The sequence below is a fragment of the Anoplopoma fimbria genome, chromosome 12, assembly GCF_027596085.1.
Source record: "Anoplopoma fimbria isolate UVic2021 breed Golden Eagle Sablefish chromosome 12, Afim_UVic_2022, whole genome shotgun sequence".
Taxonomy (NCBI): Eukaryota; Metazoa; Chordata; class Actinopteri; order Perciformes; family Anoplopomatidae; genus Anoplopoma; species Anoplopoma fimbria.
The window spans coordinates 14,858,503-14,885,981 of NC_072460.1; the positions used below are offsets into that span (position 1 = coordinate 14,858,503).

Genomic DNA, 27,479 nt, shown 5'->3' on the forward strand with positions numbered 1-27,479 from the left:
TGTTATTTTCGGTCAATGGAGGAAGCTTTTTTCAGTGAAAACTCTCTCTATAAAAGCCCACAGCACGCTACTTACTCAGCACCAACAGCTGACAGAGAGAGTTAGTGACAATCTAAAGAACATAGTGGAACACCTAGCAGGTAGAGAACAAGAAATTTCCCTAGAGACCACACCAGGAGAGACCAGGAGCTAAAAAAAAACCCAGTAAATATTGGTATAACATTGCAACACAGAAACATGACTCCAAATTAATGCAAATGTTGCTCTGTAACTGGATGTGTCATTAAGCAAGTTTGTCTTAATCTTAAAAGTTGATGAAATTCCAATGCTGTGTACAAAACTTGTTTCTACTGCTCCCAAGTGGCCAAAAAGCTGTTATTAGAGATTTGAACTATGATATAGGTCAAACTCTGCACTGTAAACACTACAGAAGGTTGAAAGATTTCCTCATGGATATAAGTAACAGGTTGCAATTCTCCTGTAGTTTACTGAGTCCTCAAATTTACCTCACTGTTCCTGCATATATTGAGTCATTCAACCATTTGTTGTTAATAGCGGGGAGTGTCATGGGAGATGTAGTTGTAAAGTTACTGGTAGACACTGAGATTGAGGACGGAAAATGAAGCTCAATAACTGCAGTAACATAGTTTAACTATAACTCGGCAGAGCTGCGCTGATGTCGGAGCAACCCCAGGGGCCCACTCTACTGTAATCCACGAAGGCTTAACAGGCTGACAGAATCACTCAGCTACTGGTTCTGACCTGGCACTCAGCTCCCTGTGGGCCAAAGCTACACACAAACACTCACACAGATACCACCACCACCAGCAGAGAAGAGAAAAGAAAGAGAAGTTCAAATGGCAAACCACAAACAAGTTAGTCTGTTCTGGTCTTGTAAACAAGTTTCATTAGGTGATATATTGCATGCACTCTGAGAGGAAGCCATAACGCAAAGATGTGATGACAGTGAGAGAAAGTGACCTTACTGTTAGTATGGAGCTGTGTGAGAGCAGTAGGGTGACAGAAGCACAAATTGTCTGTGTATAAAAGGACAGCAAAGCAGATATAAGAGTGGAAAACTCCGATGTGAATCAGAAAACTCTTATATTTAAATACCAAAGCAAGGCCGTTATATCAATAAATTGAATGCTAATAATAGATTATTTAAACCTAAAAGGTACATTATATCCATTGATAAAAAGTTTTCTTTACAGGAACCCATTTTTTTGGATACTATACCATGACTGTTTTATGAAATTTTAAGGCAATATTTACAGGCAATATTTGCAAAGAAATTATTTATGGCACATTATATTATGACATATTTTTATGATATATTTTATGGCATACTATACTATGATATTTTAAATGATACTTTTGGGTCACACTATAAAATATCTTTTTAAAGACAATTTTTTTGGCATACTATACAATTACTATTTAATGGATATTAATGGCATACTTTACAAAAACATATTTCTCTCTATATATAGAATAATAAAAATAAAAAATGCCAAAAATTTGGCATATCCTACTTTGACATTTTAATTTTTCTATGGCTTACTATGCTCGGACACATTTTATTGCATAATATAATATGATATTTTTGATCTATTATCCTTTTACAATTTTGATTTTTAATGGCATATTATAGTATAACAATTTTTATGATACTTTTAATTACCTACCAAACAATGAATATACTAAGACAATTTTAATGGCATACTATACAAAGACATCTTTAAGATTTTTTCATGAACTTAAAAGAAGTCATACTATTCAATAACTATTTCTAAATATTTTAAGGGCATAATATATGATGACATATGACACACTACACTATGACATTTTTACCTTTTAGTTGATTTCTTTTAAGGCATACTATACTGTGATATTTTGCACAACATATTTTGGCATGCTATGCTGTGACTTATTCATGATATTAATGAAATACTATAAAATTACATTTTTAGAAAATTTCATATGACATGCTTTACTATGACGATTTTAAGACATTTTACTTGCCTTTTTTGGCATACTATACTATGACGAATTTTTGTCATTAAATAATATTACATTTTTTTCCAAAATTTCACAAGAAATACAATACTATGACATGTGCAATACATTTTCTATGACTTTTTAATGAAATACTATATTATGACATTTTTAGACATTTTACTTTACTTCTTTTAAGGTATACTATACTATGATATTTTGCATTACATTTAATTGGCATACTGAACTATGACTGATTTATGATATTTTAATGACATACTCTACTATAACTTTTTTCGACATGCTATATTATGACTTTTTTCGGCATGCTATACTATGACTTTTTTCACTTTTTTTGACATACTATACTATGACTTTTTTTTGACGTGCTATACTATGATTTGTATGGATTTTTTATGGCATACTATACTATGACTAATTTATGTATTTTAATGACATTTTTAGACATTTTACTTGACTTCTTTTAAGGTATACTATACTATGATATTTTGCATGACATTTATTCGGCATAATGTACTATGACTAATTTATGACATATTATTGACATACTATCCTATGACTTTTTTTGACATGCTATGACTTTTTTCACTTTTTTCGACATGCTATACTATGACTTTTTACGACATGCTATATTATGACTTTTCACGACATGCTATATTATGACTTTTTTCACTTTTATCAACATGCTATAATATGATTTTTTCGACATGCTATACTATGACTTTTTTTGACATGCTATACTATGACTTTTTTCGACATGCTATACTATGACTTTTTATCGATGTACTTTCCTATGACTCTTTTTGCACTTTATTCGACATACTATTCTATGACTGTTTTCCCTTTTTTTCGACATGCTATAATATGACTTTTTTCGACATGCTCTAATATGACTTATTTTCTCTTTTTTTCGACATGCTATCCTGACTTTTTTTGACATGCTTTACTATAACTTTTTTCGACATCCTATACTATGACTTTTTTCCCTTTTTTTGACATGCTATACTATGACTTTTTTCACTTTTTTTGACATTCTATACTATGACTTTTTTTTGACATGCTATAATATGACTTATTTTCCCTTTTTTCGACATGCTATACTATGACTTTTTTCGACATGCTATACTATGACTTTTTTTCCCGACATACTAAACTATGACTTTTTTTTCACTTTTTTTGACATGCTATACTATGACTTTTTTTGACATACTATACTATGACTTTTTTTCACTTTTTCGACATTCTATACTATGACTTTTTTTTTACTTTTTTCGACATACTATACTATGACTTTTTGTTACTTTTTTCGACATGCTATACTATGACTTTTTTTGACATACTATACAATGACTTTTTTTGACATTCTATACTATGACTTTTTTCGACATGCTGTACTGACTTTTTTTCCGACATACTAAACTATGACTTTTTTTTCACTTTTTTCGACATGCTATACTTTGACTTTTTTTGACATACTATACTATGACTTTTTTTCACTTTTTTGACATTCTATACTTTGACTTTTGTTTGACATGCTATACTATGACTTTTTTTTCGACATGCTATAATATGACTTATTTTCCCTTTTTTCGACATGCTATACTATGACTTTTTTCCGACATACTATACTATGACTTTTTTTGACATTCTATACTATGACTTTTTTCGACATGCTATACTGACTTTTTTTCCGACATACTAAACTATGACTTTTTTTTCACTTTTTTCGACATGCCATACTTTGACTTTTTTTGACATACTATACTATGACTTTTTTTTCACTTTTTTGACATTCTATACTTTGACTTTTGTTTGACATGCTATACTATGACTTTTTTTCGACACGCTATACTATGACTTTATTTTACTTTTTTCGACATACTATACTATGACTTTGTTTTTACTTTTTTCGACATACTATACTATGACTTTTTTTTACTTTTTTCGACATACTATACTATGACTTTTTGTTACTTTTTTCGACATATTATACTATGACTTTTTGTTACTTTCTTCGACATGCTATACTATGACTTTTTGTTACTTTTTTCGACATGATATACTATGACTTTTTTCTATTCTTCTGCTTTGCAAACTGCATTAAGAAATAAAAGCTGCAATAATAATTTCCATTGGAGGTCAAGCTAATTCATTACTAGGTAACCATGGCAACCTTGCAGTAAGTTTTTACTTCTGGGATAAACATTGTTAGGATTAAAGCAGTAATTGAGCTGATACTAATTTGTCTTAGTAGTCATTTTCGTCACACTCTAACACAAACGTGCATACGCACACACACACATACACACACGCACACGCAGACACACACACACACACACACACACCCACAGAGAAACACACACAAACACACACAGACGCAGACACAAACAAACACAAACGCCTCAGTCATGCAAATTGTGACCTATATGTATAACCTTTCTATTTTCAGCCAGCGTTGTGCCCCATTGAAACAACTTGTGGTGCAAGTGGTTTCTGAGGGGGACACTGGGACAGAATTGGCAGTGTGAGAAGGGGAGCCGGTAACTCTGTGGCACCGTCCCGTCTCTCTGATCCAGTCCAGACTATTTGCGACGTCACAGTGCGGTGTCCTGCCCTCTTTCTCTAAAACACACGACCACAATCCCAAATAGCTCTAAATGCAGCTCTGTGAGGCGCTCTTTTTTTTGGCCCTGTTGTCGCTTTTTGAGCGTTTTACAGTAAGAGCAAGGGAATGGAACAAGCTCCACTTTGGCTTGGCCTGATGAGCTTTGCCAGAGCTCTTGCCCTGACAGATAATGTATTCTGTTTTATGAGGCTTTAAAGAACAACTCTGGCCAACACTGATCAATAGAGTTTGTGTTTTTGTGCAATTGTAGATGTTTTCTGCAATGACAGTTTTAGAGAGCTCAAGGTTGAGTCATGGTTTGATGTGGTGTTTTCAAACAGGAGTAAGACTACTAACATTTGCTCCAGAATTCAAGGGGGGTAACAGGCCAGAGTTCAAGCTGAGGTTTTGTTTCACAGATGGTAAAATGTGGTGTAAATGTATTACATCATTATATGCAGCCTTAAATATTGAAGTTCCAGTAGAACATTAGTTCAGCTTTTTCCACTGCAGGAACAGAAGCAACAAAATATTTATGGATCTAAAAAGATGTGGTCAGCAGATCTGGCTTCATCAGACAGAGGTTAGCTTAAATTAACCAGCTTTTTTGATTTAGGAAAACACAACCTGTCACGTAATCTAAGAACCTCTGAGGAATTTTAATGCAGTGGAAGAAGAATAGAGTAAAACCACTTTTTAGGCCCAGTGAACCTCAGTCTTCATCCAGCCTGGTCCATTCATTATCATAATTATCACCTTCGCACAAATACAAAAATACAACGCACGCACACAGATTTTACCAAGTATTGAACATGTGATAAATGCTTGAGGTATTTGCATATTTCAACATTTGAAAATATGAAACCATCAATGTTACATTTTGGAATAACATTTCTGAAAACATTTGTTTGATTGTTTTCAAAGGGCAGGAAGGATTTAAAAAATTAAGAAGATATGAGAGCAACGTGGAGGAAAGCACATTTAGAAAGGCTGCTTTTTTTATTTAGATAAACGGTAAAGAGCGGATGACAAAGAGAGGCTAAGGTTTACACCAGCTTAAAATATCTGCTGAGCACCTCCTTCCCTAAGTGGGTGTGCATTTGTAAAGCCACTCACTGCCATTGCGGTGAATGCTTAATTGTGTGTGTGAAACCTTAATCACAACCTTGTCACCCTGTGACCACAGCCCCAAAAAAAGACAGTGTTGTTCTCTGCAGAAATGGTGCATAAATATTTACACAGTCGCAAAACATTATCTGTCAAACTGTAGGTGGGAATGGAGAAAGGGGCAGGTGGAGAAAGGTCTGCCAAGATGAGTTGTCCAAGCATTTTGTTTGAACACATGGAAGTGTCTGTGCCTCTTCCTCTGTGTGTGTCGTACCTGTGCACCTGAGGGTTTCAGGTTTCCTCTGCCTGGTGAATCAAACCGCTGTGCACCTGGATTTCTGTTTATGCTATTGCTGGAGGAATCCTGCTGGAATGTAGTCAGTCACTCAATCTGACATCCAAAGAGCTTCGTCCAGCAAGTGCAAGTAGTTTCTGACATTCAGGTACATAACAAAGTTGAAGGATGATTTTATATCCGTATAAACCCTGCTGTTGACATGAGATTCAAATATGAAAAAATCTCTTGCTGGTCTTCGTCATCAAGTCTTTCTTTCTTTTCTCTTATAAAAACTTTTTACACTTTCTCCCTCCTTGCTAACCTTATATCATTCTCTTCTCTGCTTTTCCTCATTGGCCTACGTGACACCAATCAGAAATTTAAACACTTGTCATGATGTAACACATTTTGTGTGCAAGTTGGTGCATGTGCATTGTGCTTGCAGACATGGGGGCCAATTGACAGGATCACATATAGGATGTGCTCCTAAAGTTAGTATATTTTTCCCAATGTAAACATTAGTCAATGTCACAACCGTTTACACTGCAATGGCAGTCTTTCAGCTCTACTTTCCGTAAAGCATTTTCTCTCTCTGCTCCGCTCCCTCTGGCCTCTCCCTTTCCTTATTACTCCCTCTCATTCAGCTCTCATGTAATCCCTAGTTTCTCATTACCCAATCTTCTCTCCTGTTCTCTGCGTCTCCTTTTGAGCTCCAGCAGTCTCTGACATAGCCCAGTCGTCTTCCAGACAGCCCTGTTCCCCCATATTGAAAATCCCCTTCTTCCTATTCTCCTGACACAAGATGATTTATCATTCTATAAACTGATACACTGTCATTGGGTTGTTGAGGGGCGCCTACTACACAAGCTCAACAATCCCCATGAGAGACACCCAATCTTCAGGCCATCTTCCAAAGCTCTCAAGAAAACTCTTCTCATCATTTTTCACTACACGCCTAAAACAGCTGACATCCAATGTGGGTTCTGTCACAAACTCTGGCCATGGTTGAGTAGACTGAAGGAAGGAATTAAGAAGCAAACAAAACCAGAAAATCTTTAGAAAGATTTTTGGGGAGAAAAGGAAAAGTTAGATCTCTCTACTAAAAGAGAAACAATTTCAAGTAGATAAACTTGTCTAGTAGGTTATAGTAAGTAGAAAGGAAAACTTTAGTCATTAAAAGAATTTGGCACAGACAAACAAGATTTTAACAAAAACTGGGAGTAAATACTTCTCTTCTGGTTTTACATTTGATATTTATTGAAACAAAGTAGAGCATTGAGCCAATTTGTAAAAAGTAACAAAATATCAGCTATAACACATTACGTTTAACAAACCTCAAATTCATGGAGAAGCTTATAAATATACATATTTGGATTGGTAGAAATAGTTTGTCTATTGAGAATCATCACAGGGATAGTTAGAAGTTAACTGAGTGGTACAGGAAATCTGTGGTGATGAACGTCATCTGTGATAAACAAGTGTATTTGTGTGTAGTACAGTAAAGCTGAACATGAGTGAGAAGAAATAATTTGTGTGTTGAAACAATAAGGTGCATTTCCCTTTACAAAAACAGTGAAGAGCCACATTAGTGAGAACACAATTTTAAAAAGTGACTTCAAGCAGTGACTTGAGGATGTCTGACTATTGATCTATTGATCGACTGTAGATCTATGATGGAGATGATGCTTTACTGTTTTAAGCTTAGAGGAGGATCCGTTTAAAGAAAATAAATACAGTTTACTGATTGGTTGGATAGACATACTATATATACATAGCATGGAATATTTCACCACTGTAACCACAACATTGCCCATATATATTCAAACCATATTAAGTATTGTAAAGATAATGTTAAATGGATAATCTGAATTAATATGGAAAAGAATGTAGGCTATAATATTGATATATTTGTTGATGCACTGTAAAAAAAAAAAGACAGCTGAACAGACACGCACAGACAGGTTTAAGCCTCTGTATCAAAGTGCATAATGGTGGAGGGCTTGTTGCAGCACCTGGGGAACTCTAAGGCTTCAGGGACAGCTTAATAAATGGCCCAATCCCCAAAACAGCCCTCTTATTGTACCCATTGTTCTCCAAGGACTCATACGAACCAACAGTGTTCCTTACTCTACATGTGGTGAGAGGGGACAAGTAGACTTCGGTTAGGATGTGAAGGCTGGTCTGGGACTGGGCCCATGAAATCACTTCCATACACTAAAGCACATATTGTCCTTTCAACACAGCCATTCTCAAACAACAAACCAGGACCTCTGAGTCAATTATGCCACAAATATAAAACACTACTCTTCTAAGGAAATTGGAAGCACAATCCAATTTCACAATCAGTGTGACCCATCTGACAAGAAGATTTGTATTTTCTGATATGAACAAAAAGGTGGGGGTCAGCTGGGGGTAGATTTTCAGACAGTTGTAGGCACTTGAATGGGTTAAAATCGACTGGTGATGACTGGGCCAAAATAAAACAATCTCAAAATAAATATTTCACGATACTCTCAGTTTCTGAAGACATAAGATTTTTTTTTTTGTTGAAAAAAAGAGTCAGTCTTTTTGCAATGGCATAATTGTTTAACTCTATAAATATAATTTATATAGTTTCTTTCTTCCATTCTTTCTCTGTGTTCACCTCCTTTGCTCACGGATACAGACAGAAGAATGCCCATGGTCTGCAAGCAAACACACACAAGCAACACTCCTCTTCTCACTTGCAGACGAATTGGTCTACGATCTTGGTGCAGCGCTTGCACTTGACATAGCAGCACCAGTGGAACTTGCAGTGGCAGCGCTCCACTATCTGGGCCTTGTACTGGTCGTAACCGCGGCCGCAGCACATCAGCTCACACCCATCCATGCCTTCCGAGGTCTTGTTGCAAAGGCGCCCCACTGTGCCCAAGGAGCCGGTGCTTTGGTTCTTCAGGCAGTAGTCTGGACTGGACTCGATGTACACTAGGTCGTGGCTTGTGGGAGCATTGAACTTGCTGTGCATCTGCACCAGCTTTCCACGCGTGTTGAGCTTCATGGAAGCGGCGCTGTCATACTTTTCCTTCAGTGCATCGCCCACCTTGCGGAAGTCAGCTAGCTGCAGCCAGCAAGTCTTCAGGCTGCAGGAGCCTGATACCCCATGGCACTTGCAGGACACGTTGGCAAGGTCTGACACAGTCTGAAGGGGGGGAGAGAAAATAAATAAATGGATTAATAACCAGATGAAGAACTTGCAAAAACATTATTCTTATGTAGTAAAAAAAAGTCCAGGCAACCCATGCTTCATGTATCTTATTTGAGCTCTCTGCATAAATATTTGCGCAATATAGTGTTCATGATCTCATTAGGCATGACATTGCCATAAAGGACAAAATGATCCTGTCCATGTCTCCAATAGTGCATTTAATAAAACATTGTCCAGTCATTTGTCCTACTTGAAAGAGAACAGCCTGGCAACAGCATTACTTTCCTTTGAGGTTATTTCAAGATGTTTGGAGAGAAAAAAACCAAAAAAAAAAGGGCTGCCTTCATCTCCCCACAGATCAAAGCCTCAGGAGGGGAGAGCTGACATAGCTGTTACACAGATGATCAGCGGAGACCTATCTAAATGACCTGGATTGTCTCAGTTCAAACTCCTCTTGCTCTTTCTATCACTGGTTGGTCTAATGCTAGGGCCTGCAGTTTATATCTCTCTGCTTGCTTCTTATCTGATGACAACTTAAGATCTTTGTTATGTGTGTGTGTGTCTGTACATAGAACACCAGTGTCGTACCCTCCTTCCAGCCTCGTTATTGTGGATATTCATCATTAGCCGGGCGCTCTCATATGAGCCTTTAGGGTAGCTCTTCTCCCTCTCGCGTGCGTCCACAAACTCCTTGGAGAACCTGTAGCCGTAGTTGAGGTTGTCTCCGCAGCCGCCCCACAGCCAGTCTCGCGGCAAGTCTTTGGGGCGAGCCGCACGGCTGCAGCCACAGCTGGAGAGCTCCCCCTCTCTGCAGGCGCGGCTCACCGCGTTCACCACCCCTGCCGCGCTAATGGCATAGGTGAACGCCGTTTCACGGCTGCCTGCAGACAAACAAACAGGAACATCATGTCACATTTGACACAATAAGAAACAGAGAAAATGACAAAAGCACGTTTCACATTGACACACCCGCCCACTGCTCCCATTTTTGTTGTTTATGCATGTTTATTCATTTTATACCAAATGTATGTCACTATTATTCAGCTTGAAATTATGTTATGAGATGTGATGTCATGTGACAGCATTGACCATACGTTCAAGATTACAGAGAACTTCAACAAAGAGCTGCATGCTCCTCATCACCAACATCTCAAACGGCAGAATCTGGTTTGCTGTTATTGGGCTTCAGCCAGAGAGAAGAGGGCGCCCTCCAGTGACAGAGATGCTTCCTAACAAGCAGCTGCCATCTCACCCAAATTGAAAGTGACAACAGTTGTTTTACTTTACCGTCATGACTGACTGAGCCATTGCTTAATAAAACTAAGATTTAATTAACAAAAAATACACAGAAGCAGGTTTTGCTATCACGAATCCGTCACTACCTCTGTACAAAGCCACAGACTAGAAGAGAAAACTTAGATTATGACATAAACTAAAGAAAAAAAAAAAAAAAAAAAAAAAAACATCCGACCAAACTATGAGGCTGTGTGTTGACATTGAAGCCAAGGTCTGCTACGAAACAAAAATGCACAGCTCATATACCTGCTGCGCCAAACCTTAACAGAGTGTGCTGTAATGACAATAACAGATGGACAGAGAACTGGAGTTGAGTGAGGAGAAAGAAAAGACGACTGAAGAGATAAGTCAAGAAAAAGCAAGCAAAAAGGAGAAGGAGACACGCATGCACTTAATACCACCAAAGGCGGAAATAAGACAATGACAGAAAAGATAAAAGATGAATAAATAAACCTTGTGGAAAGTCTGAAAGATATTCAGGTGGGATACTCTGGCAGGAGCAGTGGTGATCAGAGAGAGTGGGGAATTTATTAGTCTAGTACAATGTTTAATCCACCCTAAGGATATTGGCCTAAAAGCAGACCTGTGGACAGACAAACTGTCGTCCCACACACTGCTGCCTCCATTCTCCTGTATCCCACCCTGGAGCTAGCCAAGCAAGGCAAGGGAGAGGGTCTGAACCCAACCAAGCCACGACCCCCTGGAGCTCAGCTATAAATCACCAGCAGTGTCCTCCGCCTGCAGGCAGACAGACAGTACGACAGGCTTTCAGATAGACAGCCATAAAGGGGAGGACATGTTTACTTGGCCCAGAGTGGGCTGAGATGGGAGCAATGTAGGGGAGGGAGAAGAGGAATGGGCGAACGGCTGCTGATGAGGATTCTATGAAGACTGATCTGTGGAGAGGGAGTCAGCAGATCCAGAGATACAGGCTCACTAAGAGTAGCGTAAAAACACAGACAAACGCATATCTGCGCACACAATGTCATGCAGAAGTATGCTCACAACAAGTTTGGCACATTAAAAGGGTCAGTTCGCCGTTTTTTTGTTGTTGAATAATTCAATTTTAAAAAAGCATTGCCGTTTACCTCTAGCGGTTCTATAACTGTCGACAGTTGTATGTGTGGAGGTTTTGAGATGTTTATCTCTGTAATTTTTTCCCGACTGCCCAAATATGATGCAAGAGACGGAAATGTGTTTTTTGGGCTCACAACATTAAATTTAAAAGTTCACAGACATCTCTTTCCAAAAACAATGTCTTGTTACTTCTGATCATTTACAGGCCTTGTGTGATCAGTTTTCAGTGGAACTACTTTCTAGCTGAAATAATCATCAAGTAAACTGTTGACAGTATGTTCTGTGGATTATCAAGAGTAATGGGAATATCATTACTGGAAAGACAAGTTGATATTGAGCCCATTAAAAGTCAATTCTTAAAACTGTGTGCACCACAAACAAAATTAAATTCAACATTTATTCCATCAATGCATTGGGATGGGAGCAGAAATCTCAGAGATGGATATCCCATAATCTATAAAAATGTGTGTGATCGTCGTAGGTAAGAAATACGGGTTTCTTTTGTTTGTTTCTGCATTTTTAAACAATTATGGGTCAACTGACCCTTTAAAATATACATAAACCACACAACATAAACCAAATGCCGCCCCCTCTACATGTGTTCCTTTAGAGGAATTTGAAAGATTCCCAAAATGTAAGCAACGCAAGAGCTGACTTTTGCTACTATTCAGCCAAGCTTGCTCTGACCCTGATAAGATCACAACACCGACATTTTATAGCTTCATTTAAATTCAGATGGAGAGTTATGATCAATAAAAGGTAAACGTCTGTCTGCCTTTACATTAGCCACTGAGGGGAAGGCCCACATCCAAAGAAAACCAAAACAAACCATGATAGTATCCAAGAGTGGGGATTACGAAAAGAGGGTTGTAAAGCTGTTGAACTTCTATAAGAGATCTGAGCACACTGCATGTAAGTGCACACACAAACACAGACAGACAGTTTAATCTCTGACAAGGTGATGTATTGGTGCACACACTTACTGCACACCCATAACTTGTAAATACAGGGCAGCAACAGTCCAGCTCCACAGTGTGTGTGTGTGTGTGTGTGTGTGTGTGTGTGTGTGTGTGTGTGTGTGTGTGTGTGTGTGTGTGTGTGTGTGTGTGTGTGTGTAACTGGATTAGATTGTCTCCCATTCATCAGGGGAAAAGCAGATTCTCTGCCTCCCTCTTGCTTCATGTCGAGGGCTGGTTCAGCAGGCCAAAGCGACTGATTTATCCAGCAACCTCACCCACCAACTATTCCCTCCACACAGCTGCTGAGAATCAACAGCCCCAGCTATTTCACTCACAGTTTCTCCAAACACACAAAAGAGGTTGAAGAGAGAGAATAAAGAAAGGAAAGACACAGAATGTACAGATTACACTGGTGAATATACACTGCATACATGTTGGTATTTGTGAACGCAGGTGTTTGAATCTGCTCCTATGTGTTCAGGTACATGTTTCTGAGAAGAGAATATATGTTTTGTTTTTTTAATACATTATTTGCCTACTTCTTACCAATTTGCATAACCCGTCCAAAAACAGATGAGTTGTCCACTGTGCTACAGTTCCAGCGCCGATGTCTGAACTGGTACTGGCACTCTCTGATGCCTGTTTTGGCACCTTCACCGATGTACTGCATGTGGTCCTGGTAAAGCTGGCACAGCTTCTTCTGGCCCTGAGACAGGCCCACCAGCTGGCTGCACAAAGGCTGGGCACCGATGATGTAGGCCTCTGGGATCAGTAAAGGGTTCATAGCCAAAGACCTGGATGAGGGGAGCAACATAATGCAGTTGTCTCATTTGCCATTTCGACACAAATGTATGCAAGTTTGCAGACCAAATTCAAAATCGACAGCTGATTTCACTTGATTAGCTTCTCCTTCACATGGGTGAAGCTATGTAAATCAGTGAAATGAGGTGTAGTCATTTATTAAATGTAGCAAAACCCTATAGACTCTTAGCTTTTAATGACACTGGATTTTAAGTCATGTGGTATTATTAAGCCAAGATCATGGAAAAGACATGAAAATGGAAGCATAGAAAATCGAGGAAAAAGAGGAGTTGAGGAGGGAAAAAGGACAACGGGAAATAAATTGAAAGTTAAAGTAGAGGAAAGAGTAAAATAAAGAGCACAAGAATCAAAAAGGGGCAAAACAAAGAAAATCTGACAAACAGGTTATTTTGTATTCAGAGTCTCAAAGCAGAGATTGACAATCTCTTTTACTTGTGACTCTTTAAAGCCAATCTATGCCTGCATCGACCCCTCATCACAGGTCGCATAGAACGTCTGAGTTAACTCCAAAAGTGATGCCCATCTCACTTTGTTTGTTTCATTTTTAAAGTTTTTCAAGGCTTAGGAGGCAAAGGTGTTTAGCATTTTGCCCCAAACAAATACAGATGTGGATAACTGGCTATGAAAGTTAAGTTGCTTTTTTCAAACCACAAAGGAAAGAAAATCTGATCATTTTAACAAACAGTTTCATTCAATTTTGTATTATAGAAAGAAAGAAAATGGACTGGAAGAGAGAGAGACATGGACAAATAGTTGAAATAGAGAGAGAGAGGGACACTTGTATGAGCATCTGGTTCCAGGCCACAGGACAATTAGAGCCGCCCATCCCTGAGCCCTAAGAGAAAGACAATTAGCCCCAAGTGTAACCTGATCGACTGGGGAAAGTCAGCAGCCAGCGAGGAAACACACACTGAATACACGCAACATATACACAGACGTACACACATAAACACACGCAACATATACACAGACGTACACACATAAACACACAGGAGACAAAAAATAAAAATAAAAATCAACATACACACGCACACACACACACACACACACACACACACACACACACACACACACACACACACAGTCCGTAGGCATGCTGCTCCAACACTCTAAATCATTCACACCTGTGCATGCCCTCAGAGAGGAAACTGAAAGACACACAGTTTGTGCTCCAGACTCAGCTTTCCAAAGGGTGATCTGAGAGTCCTCGGGTGGTAAATCCTAGTCATTTTTTTAACTTTAGGATAGTGGCCTACTGAGCAGAGCCCATTTAAATATGTTTATCTGTATAAACCCTCTTCAAATGAATTGTTTTAATTTTAAATTTTCATATAACTAAGCCTTCACCGCATGATGTCAACACTGGCTTTGATCTGCTCAATGGAAGAAAGGACACTGATCTTACACAAGCGTGGGTTTACTGTAAATGTTGCATGTAATGTTCCTCTACAAGCACTTAAGTTGGGATACACAATTATACACAAGTGCACAATTAGACACAAATGCAGAAACAGCAACAGGATGTCAGGAGTTGTGATTTGCTGCAAGTAGTGCCTCTATGGCAACTAGTAAACAGTATTTTCCACTATGAGAAGTACTTTGAGTGTTTAAGTGCAGCATGCTCAAATATAGGCTTTTCTAATGAGAGGAGGATGTGTGTTTACACAAAAATGCGCGCACCCACACACACAAACTCACATACAGTCATGTACTCAGTTACAGTCACACACGGTGTTCGTGTTTGCACATATTTGGACGCCGACTCATAAACCACAGCATTCTATGTTTTCTATAATATTCATAATTTTGGTTTGGCAATATGCAAAGAAAGAAAATAAGGGAGAAAAAAGGGTCCTTCCTGAAAGGCTAATGTGCTAAAGTCAGCATGTTGTGTTACTTCATATGTGGCGCAACTGAAGCTGAGGAGGCTTACTTAGCAAACACGCACACACAAGACGCGCACACACTCTCAAACACAGGCCTGAAATTGACTCTGAAACTAAGTAAAAGATAAATATAAACACTTCTATCTGAAATATCTAAAATCTACAATACACTCTTTTATGACTTGGCTACTCCATTTACAAATGTGACTCATCTATGTGTGCAAAAAGAAGAAAATCCCTTTTGAAAGCTGACAACCTCCACTGGCCATGACACAATTAAACACAAATTTAAAAACAAACACACAAAATATGATACATATGGAGAGAAAATGAATGCATACCACCAAGAGTTGGCCTCCACCACTACCTGCATGAGGAGTGTGAGGAGTGTGAGGGCAAAGACACAGTTTCTGGAGTCCAACACGCTGCCAAAGGGCCAGGAAACCGGCCGACACACACAGCCCAGTCCCAGGTTCATGCTGCCGTTTGATCTGAGGGAGGGCAGAGGAAAAGGATGCTTGTCAGTCTCTCTGCCTGTCTGGATGTTTGTTTTACATAACGTTATTGTGCATAACACAAAAATACAGAGACCAATATCTGTATGTCAAAGTGTATGTAGGGAATGCAATACATAAATCCCTCTTTTACATGTGAACAGCACCATGGCTGTGTGTGATGAGAGCCCTGACGCCATCTGTGCCACAGCAGAGCAGTCATTTGGCAGCAGGTCTGAGCGTGAATCACACAAGACTGATAGACATGCAGCCAGAGAAGACACAATGCTCATGAGACCCCAGCTAGACACATTCCTGATAATTCACTTTACTCAGAGTAAGAGACTCACAAATGCAGAGACAAACAGACAGGAAGAGAGGCCTAGTCAGTGTGTGTGTGTGTGTGTGTGTGTGTGTGTGTGTGTGTGTACTTGAATCCATTTTAGCCTGCATATTTATTGTTGACATAAGGGTCAAACCGAAATTGTGTCTCATTTTTCAACACGATTATGCATTTTTAATGCAAAGATGGTTAACTCAAAAAATTTGATCTAAAACATGGGCTTAGAATAAAACACAATGTGTAATTTTTTTTGTGATGAAAAGGTTCAACGTGGTCCAGTTATGTAAATAAGAAACTTCCTTAGGAAATAATAATAAAATTGATATAGAAATTCACTGATTAAACACATTTAATAGGACCTAACAGGATATTTAGGCCTGTAAAAAACTTGGAAATTAAAAGAAGACATTTGACGGTTTTTTTCTTGTGTGATGCTGCATATGGCTATTAAATATACAATTTGACAAATAACGGTCATGTCGGTCAATAATTGTATTTAAATATTTTTTCATATTTATCAATTGACTGTGGGTCGGACTGACACGAGCCACGTCAGCGGCTGATGGCTTGGGCCCGATTATACTTTTCAGCCTTTTGCATAACGAAAACTACAAGGAATTTAAAAATAGGAAAACATGTCAATTATCTGCAGGCAACTGCGTGGCTTTGGTGCTATAGTTTGGCTGCTATGTTGGGAGAAAATGAGTTAAAATAATTAACTTTAAATTTGCAAGTTAAATCGATGTGCCAGCCATCCAGTTGGGCCTTGTGTGAATTTTGGGACTCAAGCTGCTCTAATTTGTCACGCTGCGTTATTTTCCAGGGTTGAGTCGTGGAGACCTGGACCTGCCTAATACTCATTAAAGGCAAGGCCAAGTTCACCATCCCTCACCCAGCACACGCACACCACGCACACCAAACACATAAGTGCATATGCATGTGCTTTCAGTTTGTGCGCTACTTCAGTAATAGTTGCTGAGGTTATGTTCCTTAAAGTTCCTCCACATAAATTAAAGCAATAATCCAAAGAGGGCGGCGGTTTTATGCTGATTTTAAACCAAAAAAAAAATGGAGTTGTTACGCCTGCCAAGAAGCACATTTTTTAAATATATTTATTTATAGATAGGCTAATGAAGTTTCACAATTAGATAATATTGTGCGCCCAGCAGGATAGTTCATTAGGAGTGACTCCACAGATAGGGCGACACACCGGTTTTATTCCTCATATTCATATTCAAATTTACCGTCATGATACCACAGGTGCATGCAATTATCTCACATTTTACAACAGAGTCTCAGCCAATCAGAGTAGAGAACTGTAATTATTTTATTCAACACAGACACAGACTTTCATATTGTAATTAATATTTCCTTGGCTAATACTGCATAAATCATTCCAGTGCTCCAATTATTTAACACGATGCAATACGTTATTATTGATATTTTAAAATATACATTCTTGTTGGCTATTTGGCAGCAATGCAAGATGCGTAAAGCCTGCGCTCCGTGACTCCGGGAAACGATCTGACCCGAGAGAGAAAAGGACTCTGACTAACGAATACCTGGCTGACTTGTTTTGTAAAAGTTGCATCAAATTGTGCCGGAAGAGAGAAATTAGAATATCGTCGTCAGGAGGATAAAACATCTCGCTCCTGTTACAATGGATCATTTAAGAGGCCATGTTAGGAGCCATATGGGACTCAATCAATTTACGTTAAACCTGAGAGTTTAAAAAAGACCAGTAGCTTTCCGTTTTTTAAACAGGGAAAAAAATGTGCCTTAGTTATTTCACCTTTTGGTCAGATTGTCTCTTTTTTCTCACTTTTATTTTACTAAACTATCATGACGTAAGTAAACACAATAGTAATTGAATGACGTTAGCAACAAAGTATTGTGAAAATGTGGAGGGAAAAGCATTATGCTGACTTTTAATGCTGACTGTTATTTTTAATTGACTGTACTTACAGTATGGCCTACATTTTTAAGCCTTTGGAAAATGTGCATGGTGACAACGAATTTGTGGTTTTTGGAGAGTCATGGATGTGTCGGGGGGAAAGTTTGAATTCACAGAGCAATTTGATTAAAAACCTCACATTTTCCCAAGCTTGTTACCCTAATTTACTGACTAATTAGTGGAATATAATCCGCATTTAATAGGGCAAAAATGATGAGTCTCTTTTCCTGCCTGTCCTGTTGTTTTAAAAAACCAGGAGAGGGAGCCAGGTACAAGGATTTAATGAGGAGAAGCACGACAAAGAACACTGCCCGACTTTAAATGGAGACCGTTAACAATGGAAACAGAATGCACACTATTCTTTCGAATTTAAATGGGTTTTTATAAATAAATAAAAAATTGTTGTTGATTTTCGCAGAATTTCTTATTTGCTCAACATGGCATTGATATATTAGTCACCGTCCATGCAGTGAGGGGAGAGTTTGTGTCACACTTCACATCTGTCATGCACTGGTGTCCACATAAGCAGGAATAGTCTGAAAGGTCCCACTAAAACACACATTTCGCACTCTTTAAGACACTCTGGGTGAAGCAGAAGAGCTGTGAAGGCTACTCACCAGGGAGCACAGCCGGTAGAAGATGTAATCCACTCTATGGAGACGATATCAGACCAATAATCCCTGAGCAGGCCAGGTGGATTTAAGATGTCCTTTTCCGCTGCTGTGGAGACAAGTCTTGTCCTTTTATCCGGATTTCTTGCAAAGTGCTTGGCTGGGGTGAAGAAAGCGAAACGCTAAGTCTGGAAGTTCTTCAAGTTGGGTGTTTTGGTGAACACGGACGCCCAAACAATTACTGAATGCATGCGCTCCGTGCGCCAGACCGTTTAGAGGGCTCGTATGAAGCAGCGGGATACAGAAAATAAATGTCCAAAGGCCGTTTAAGGAAGAAAATGATCACTTCCTTTTTTAACGAATCAGTGCACGACTTTGCAGTTACTATTAACAAATAAAACCATCTACGGCGACCTCACTGGCGGAAACGTCGGATGTCGATTATCTTCTAATTGAAAGCGGCCTACTTTAATAGTTCCTATCCAAATTATTAAAAAAAAAAAAAAAAAAAAAAAGTCCAAGGTTATCTCTAGACAATGTCAAACCCAAAACATAAAAAATCTTGGTATTATCATAAAATCCAGCAGCTCGCACGCCCAGCTCATAGCGCGTTTTACCTGCGGGAAGACCCACACGGTGACCCTCGCCACAGACGACTCGTCAGTTTACCTTCCATTCTGTGCGAAGAACGACGCTGACAATCCCACAGCTCCACTTACACGTCTTCAGATGCAAACAAGTCAGTCATCCGCCTCGTAAAAAAACAAAAAACACACACACACACACAAAAAAAACACACAGATGGCACAATGAATCGGCTCCAGACAGTATGCTCCCCCCCAAAAAAATATCTATCTCCAAACAGTGCGGCTTGGCTCGCTTGGTGCCAGGGGAGGAAGAGAGCACAGCGTGTGAACAACAGCGGCTGCTGAGGCTCCGGGTCTGCCGTCTTCCCACACCGTATGTGTGCGTCTCTGCGCGTCGGACTGCAGAACAGTATCAGCGGCTGTCCCTCCCTCTCTTCTTTTCTCTCTCTTTCTTTCTCTCACCTGCTTCAGTCGCCTCCTCTCACAAACTAGCACACTGCAGCATGGATGCGCAGCGCAAAACCTTCAGATGGCGCATGCGCTTCACATTTCTCCTCAAATCGTCTTTTTTTCTTCTTCTTCTTCTTCCAGCCACTAACTTTCAAGGAGCACGGGATTTGAGTGAAGGTAAGAGAGAGAGAAAGAGAGAGAGAAAGAGAGAGCGAGGGAAGGGCGGAACAGGCTGTAACAAAACAAGCGTCTCTATTACCTAAAATAAACTTATAAAGCACCCGGGGCTATTACCCTATCCATACCAGAGCAGAGTTAGGATTTTCACTGGCAGCAGATCGAGTTGCCACTCAGTAAAATCAAGACAAGCAGGTCCATATCGTGTGCTTATACAGGCTGCTCTCATCACCTGAAGGCCTGTGAGCATTACGGTCATTACGGTAATTATTATTTTATGGTACATTATCTCAAAACATGCTGCAGGAATCCGCCGGCTTACAGTTCCATATCTTTCAATGAACCCGATGATGAGTGTCAGAGGGCAAAGTCTTTAATAGTTTCACCTGTGTCACTGTAGATTTCTCAGTCTGTGCACACTGAAGGCATTCAAGGGTGAAATCCCTGTTATTTTCAATTGCGCTGGACAGAATTTCAACTGGATTGAGGAAATAGAGATAGAATAACAGTCAGTAAAACAATGCTGAAATTAATGGAAGGGGGTCACCTGAATATCTGGCTACATGCCCAAATAAGGACTTGCCTCAGGTGATTAAGGAGGAGATGGGAAAAGAGATTAATTCAGACATTTTTACGATACCAATCTTCTTAGTCAGGTGTATTCAATCTTATAGCTCTGCTATGGGCCTAATTCGAAACAGTATGAGTCCCTTAACCCTTATTAAAAAGAAGGAAGAATGTAAATATGGATATAAAACAAAACAGTATTGTACTTAACAAATTTAATTATAATCTCCTCAAATGGTCTGTAATAATAAAAAAGGATCAGTAATGAAGCTGTTGCTCAATCCGGCCCCCAAAATGTTTTAAAATAAAGTAAATCATAATCCTTTTGTGAGAGCCATCATTTTGTCACATTTTTCCACAGTTTATATCTCCTTTAGGAATGGAACTCTTCACGCGGCTGTGAATACCTGTGGCAGAATGAGTGTGAAGTGCTTGCAAATCGTGCAAGAGTTCTGTTCCCAGCTAATGTTACCGTGGTGGATGCTGGAGGCTGCGACTGCGTCAAAGAGCACTTAAAACATGCTCAGCCACATTTCTGATCCCTCACCATGCCCCACTACCCCTCCCTCCTCCATCAACCCCCCACCTCCTCCATCCCCCCACGTTCCCCTAGGAAGAAAACTGGGCAACATCTGGCTGAGTTTATGAGAGAGAAAGAGAGAGAGAATTGGTAGACCATGAAAACTGGGGAGAATTCTTTCTTGGGCAGTGCAAGAGCCTATTGTTGTAGTTGCCATTAGTGGCGGTAAAACTTTAATCTTGTGAAAATACCCATTGTTGCAATCAAATTTACCAATAACACTGTCGATATCAACATACACATTATGTCTTTCTGATAAAAACACATGTTGCAGTTCTTGTGAAAACAACTTTTATTCAAACAAGAGAAACCAGCTGACCACTGCAAAACACTGTGGAACAAGTCAAGGGTGAATACTGATACCCCCTAAACTTTCACAGTCATCACAAACATGAGAGCAGCATGAAACCACACACACATGCACACACTGTACAAAAAATGTTAGGTAAGGGCAAAATGGAAACACTGTTATACTGTTCAATCAAAACACCACACCGTCCGTTCTGAACAACCTCCAGTAGAGTGAAAAACGTAATGACGCAGTGCTTTAAAATGCAAGTCACTTGATTATAAACAGACTCGCCACCCAGATTCACAGGATTAACAAATTGACACAAAATATTACATCACTCATCGCGTAATAAGTCACACACAGCTGTTAAAACTTCTAAATAGAAGAAGAGTGGCACTCAAAACTGTTTCGGATGTAGAAAAGCTACAACATGATATTGGTTGATTAAACAAATGCACAGCAGGCTAAAAGAACACAAGGAGAAATGTATAAACAGACTGTTCTTCCAGTAAGCTGGCTGATTTGAGGTCAGCCGTGACTCCTTCCCCATTAATAAGGGTCCTGATTTTAGAGGTGTAAGCTGATCCTCACACTGTTTTGATGCGGCGTCTTTAAACCCAAATTCGCCTTTTCTTGTTGATCTCTCAGCAGGAAGTGGGAGATATTCAAATAAATGAGTAACTAGGGTGGTTTACCGGGCAGCCCGAATGATTCAGATGCAGTCCCATTTCAATAATTTGTTTCAGCAGACACAGTTGTCTCCTTTGGCACGGTACATTGAGAAGGTCTCTGTGGATGTGGATTTTGAGGTCCATGTTGTTATATTTACAAAAGTCTGATATTTAGCTGCAGAAGTAAACACATTCATGCCATCATAAACCAGTCCAGGATTGTCATGGCTTGACGGCTAGTTCCACTGGCTCAGCTTAGCCACACCAGTAGTAGACAGTGGTGGAGTGATTGCCGGTTGATGTGAAGCCAGAACTCTGTAGCGCTGCAGTACTGTAAAATTAATCTAGCTCTATTGAAAACAGCTAGGGAAATGAAGGCCGCTTGCCAATACCTTGTAGCTCCACACTGAAGACAGATGGTCCTGTGAGGGACATTCACCCAACCTCATCGGGCCATTGCATTTGTCAGCGGAGATGACATTCATCGGTAAGATGGTATAGTTCCTGACCGGCTGAGCGCTGAGCTTGTCCATCTACTTATGTATGCGTATATGCATGTCTGGTGATCATGACGGTGGGGAATTATAGGCCGGTTCAGTGTGCATGCTTGCAGTCGAAGCTCTTGAACCTCGTGGTACCTGGCTCTACCAGCAGCTGTAGAAAAAAAATATTAAGAAAAATTAATCAGTATGAGAGGTCAACCACAAAGAAGGAAATACAATGGCTAAAATCCACACAGAGATATGAAAATGCATTATCTAGCCAAGGAATTTAGGTTGTTTTTAAAGTTTCTCTCCTAGTAGGTTCCATCATACGATTACATTGCTTGGTAATAGACAAATAAAATACTCAGGTCCTGCGTAGATATTTTTTTCTTAGCTTTAGGTTGACCATTTTCTTCCTCTAACTGTCTGCTGAGCCCCCACAGGTCCTTAAGAATGCTCTAAATGCAGTTGGCAGCAGCCCAAACATCAAGTGCTCATTAATAAAAAAAAAACTCTATTGGAATGTGTCTGTTATTCAGGTTGCACAGCAGTCAGCAACAGCTCACTTCTTTCCTGAGGGTAAGGTTGTGAAAAAAAAGAAACAATGATGTATGTCTAGTTCGCTAGGGGCGCCTCATTGGCTGAGCAAACAGGCCACAAAAAAACTACCAATCACTGAATACGTTATCATCACTCACTCAGAGAGGGCATGATGATAGAACTTTATTACCAACTTTGTTTGTCCAGAGAGTTGGGGAAAATGTTTGGATGGAGATGATTTGACCTTAATAATGACCCCTAAATCTTGAATTTAAGGGGATTAACAGTATTTAATGGTAGCATCTTAGGCTGTCCGTTGGGTATAAAGAGGAATGTCAAATTGTATGGAAAGTGCCCAGCTCTGCAGGGCTGCTCACACTCTTCCTGTCTCCCTCTGATTGGCTGCCAGGCAGAGAGGGACCATCAATTACAGCCAGGAGTAAATAAACATGCACAGCAATTAAAGTGCCATCATTTGTTAAGCAACATGGTGTGTGTGTGTGTGTGTGTGTGTGTGTGTGTGTGTGTGTGTGTGTGTGTGTGTGTGTGTGTGTGTGTGTGTGTGTGTGTGTGTGTGTGTGTGTGTGTGTGTGTGTGTGTGTGTGTGTGTGTGTGAACCCGCTTGCATTTAAGTGTGACCAAATGTGTGTCTGCGGATGTACATGCTTGTGTGTGGATTTGGGGATGTGTGTTGGACGCCATTCTCAGGTTTCTTCGCCGTCGTCTGCACTCAAATTAATGATTTGGGGGCCAGAGAATCAACAAATATGGCCCCTGGTAGGGCATAATGGAGAGAACGACCTGCTTGTGGATGTGTTTGAAGGCCGCTCCTCTTTCTTCTCTGTCAACACCTCACTACTACCACACAACAGACGCATTCACTACACAAACTCACGTGTGACGCCTGTGTTCATGTTGTTAATGAGGAAGTGTGTGTCGGTATGTGGTCATGAATGTGTGTACGCTTATCGGCCTATGATTATTTTACATGTCAGCATGTTGTGACAGATTGTTAAAATCAAATGGAATTGTAGGTGCCTGAGAGTGAGTTCTGCATTCATAGTAATGATTATGCCTGCTTCAGAAACATGTGACAAAGCAAAGCATATTATATCAACCAGGAAAGCTACAACCACAAGATGGATAAGTTCAAGAGCTCAAATGGCTCTGACAGGCTGCTTAAAGCCTTTTCAGCCCAAAGGTCGTTGTCCATAATTTCTGCATCATCAGCTGCTAAAGGCTGCAAAACAAGCCAGCTACACATTTAACGCAGTGCACAAAGAGAACATTTTAACAAGTTGCTCACTTTTGGAAAAAAAACAGCTGGGCGAAGTAGCACTTGTCTGTGTTTCTGTATCGAAGTCAAATACAATTTGGAAAAAAGTAGAATATGATTGAAAATACCAGCATGCAAATTTGCCAAAAAGTGGTAAAAACACAAAGGGACACTGTAATATTCATCCGCGACCTCAATCTTCACAGGAACAGCTCCTGATAATACTGAAACATTAACCCTCGACACTCACTTCATCAGATCAGACACAACCCTCCCATTATCATATTGAGCCACTTCACTTAAAGTAGGTTTAGAGGGGGTATAAAAGCTACATTTCATAATAGCTTAATTCGCACATATGAATGTATGTATTTCTTTGTCTCTTTTGAGGTTGCTTTTCAGATCACAATTGGAATACATACCTTTAAATTGCAAAATGTAATTTCCCTCTCCCTCTTACAGCACTTAGACATCATCTCCTCCTCACTCCAATCAGCCATTCCTATCTTCTACTCCCTGCGTAACCCTCATCCTACTCCCCACTTCTCCACTCTCAGTGTGCTTGATGGCGGGATCAGACAGGGTGAACACTTACTCATATTAATACTGGTTTAGCCTGCAGATGGAGGGAGGGAAATTATTGACTTATCAAAATTGGCAAATGCCCTCTGCAGAAACAGAGGTGTAGTTGAGGTGAAAACCAATTTCTACTGCCTGGTACCCCTGTGTTATTTAAACAATGTTCATTTGTGTGACCAGTATTGTGTGTCTTTATACTCAACAAAGCAGATCTTAGATCTTTAGGTTTATTATATTAGACCACCTGCAATTGTCCCAAAACCTATACTGGTCTTGCTTTCTGTCTGACTGTCTGTCTTTGTCCTGTGGATTGGGTATCAAGCCTGAGAGTCTGGATGTGAGCTGCTGAACCCCTTCTTGTCTTTAAGTGCTACTAATATAAACTGGCTGTTAAATGGATCCTTGCAGAGTTTTTGGACCACCAATGTTAAAGTGCTGCTCTTTCACTTGGAATAACGCGGCGGTCGGTGTCTTTTCTCTCCTACAGAAAATAAGAAACCCACAAAATTAAATTTTGAGTACAAAGATTCAAGATACAAACCCCATTTAACCCCTCACTGTTCTGTCTACGTAGTCATATATATATTTCCTCTTGTTGAGATTTTTTGTGACTACATGAGATTTTTCTGTGGTCAAATGCCTAGTATGTGACCACAGAAAATATCGTGTTTCTGAAGGATGGTCTTTCTAACCTCGGAAAAGAAGATCGGAAGAAAAGCAGTTTTGACAAAATGCCTTGCAAGGAAAACCATGACAAAAACAAATCACTGTTCTTATCATGTGTCTGATTAATTGTATGCAGGTGTGCAGGTGTAATGGTGATTCAACATGCTCATTGATGAGCAAAATACAAATCATACAGCATCTCTATTGCTTCATTGCAATGCAGTGTTATCCATTTTAGCAAATTTGATCCATTTATTATATCCATTTATTATATATTAAATAGATAAAAAAACAAGGACCTATATGCACATGCCCACCCAGTCATTTAGAAATCATAAATAAAAATATGGCCTACAACAAGCTACCCCAGGAAGAGAGTACATCTCCTCGGCAACAATTGCTTCAAGAGCTCACCCTTTCTTCCCAAATTTCTCCTTTTTTCCCTCGCTTTCTTTTTTTTTCAGCCTGACTTTTACAACTTCCTCCTGGTTGGGACTGCAGCTCTAACCCAAACAAAACTCCATTTTTTAGTTATTGGCCCTCATGGCATGTAATGGAGAATCAAGCTAATTATCCCTACAGCTGTTTTCACTTGCTTTTTATGTAAGCAATACCTGGCTGATCCAGAGAGCAACAGTGAGGCCCTTCTTAGCGCTCCAGGCCTCCAGGCCGGCTGGAATTAGAGCGCAAAATGCCAGGTTTTCCTCCCCCCGATGCTGCCCATGTGTACCCCTGCACCCATCTCCCAGCACACAACCTGGCCAGACACAACCTCTTGCACACCCAAAACTTCCATCTCCACTCCCTCATACACCTTCCAAAATTCTGCCTTTGATGTTAAACAAAGCTTCTCTTCAGTTAAGATCTGTATGACAAGAGCTCATTTTCTCCCACTGATGGTTCCTGGCAATTAATGAAGGAGGTGAGCTCCAGTAGGGTGTGGCTTGGATTAACAATCTCCTGCTGTCAAAGGACTAGAAAGCGAGAGAGGGGAAAAAAGAAGAAGGAGGGAAAGAAAGACTGAGAGGGGGGTAAAGAGTGAAAGAAAACAATCCCTCAAAGGCTAATTACATAATTTCCTTCATATGAGCAAACACATGCTGGGTGAAAGCAAGTGTGAGCAAGCCTCACAGATGCCGGGCCAAGAGGTGGTGAGGAGACCTACTAACACAGTCGGCAACTGCTCTCTAGCAATGAACAGCCAATGCATCAAAAGTGCTGAGCCAGATCTCAGAAGCAACTTTATCTGTACTGTTTGTAGCTTTTGTGGGATTCATATACAAATCTTATAAGTATTGATCCTCCCTTCTCCTGCAAGTTCAGGGTAAAGTTACTCCGTGGAGATAAACAATTGCCAGTGTAACGTTTCCCTCATTACAGTGCATTCCTCTTTGCAGCCAGAAATGTGTTCAGTGCAAACACCACTAGGTGGAGTTGACTGTTGATGAAAAAAAAAAAATCTCATGTATCAAACTCATTAAACTCCCATGGAGAGGCAGCGTGCATCTGGGAGTCAAACACGGTGCATGCTTCACATGTGCTATTTCTGAGCTTCTTCCCATTCAAACACTGCTCCACTAGCGTGCATCATCTCCTTGTGCCGCCTCAATTTGACATCTGGTTTAGAATGAATAGTGACAGAGATAGAGAAAGACAGAGGGGCACACTGGTAGCAATTTTAAAACTTCTATTATTTCAGCTAAATTATAGTAACGTCTGTACCAGCAACAAAAAAATAAAAGAGCACTCCATCCCATGAACTCTCTCCCTCTCCCTCCTTTTGTTTCTAATCCTGTGAGAAATGATAGCCAAGGTGTGCTATTAGTAAAACTAATGTCGCGCAGATATATATACACAACCATCCCTTCACAAAGAAAAAAATCTATGTACGTCTGCGTTCCTTAAAAAGAAAAACCTACATGTGCATAAATGTAAAAATTGAAGCACACAAATACAAAGACACAAGCATCAGAGA

General features: G+C 39.8%; 2 protein-coding genes across 2 annotated transcripts in view; both read right to left on the reverse strand.

Moving 5' to 3' along the window:
* Positions 1-7,248: 7,248 nt before the first annotated feature.
* On the reverse strand, positions 7,249-19,800 carry wnt5a (wingless-type MMTV integration site family, member 5a). The gene is made up of 5 exons (XM_054608400.1): positions 18,641-19,800; positions 15,574-15,723; positions 13,071-13,318; positions 9,781-10,073; positions 7,249-9,186 (listed from the first exon to the last, which is right to left on the reverse strand). Exons 2-5 carry the CDS (start codon positions 15,708-15,710, stop codon positions 8,728-8,730), a joined length of 1,137 nt encoding a protein of 378 aa, XP_054464375.1. The 5' UTR covers positions 15,711-15,723; positions 18,641-19,800; the 3' UTR covers positions 7,249-8,727.
* Positions 19,801-21,312: 1,512 nt separating this feature from the next.
* The window catches only part of LOC129099457 (ERC protein 2-like), a 138,834-nt gene continuing 132,667 nt past the window's right edge, over positions 21,313-27,479 (reverse strand). Inside the window, exon 19 of the mRNA XM_054608706.1 lies at positions 21,313-22,612. The gene's annotated coding sequence lies outside the window, so the exon portion shown is untranslated. The remainder of the gene's footprint in view (positions 22,613-27,479) is intronic.

What these genes read in the sequence shown, in the direction of transcription:
- wnt5a (XM_054608400.1), bottom strand. Translation starts at nt 15,710, where the DNA reads ATGAACCTGGGACTGGGCTGTGTGTGTCGGCCGGTTTCCTGGCCCTTT. An exon ending in GTGGAGGCCAACTCTTGGTG is followed by an intron (nt 13,319 to 15,573) that starts GTATGCATTCAT and finishes CCCCTCATCCAG; the next exon opens with GTCTTTGGCTATGAACCCTT. An exon ending in TGGACGGGTTATGCAAATTG is followed by an intron (nt 10,074 to 13,070) that starts GTAAGAAGTAGG and finishes GTTTGTCTGCAG; the next exon opens with GCAGCCGTGAAACGGCGTTC.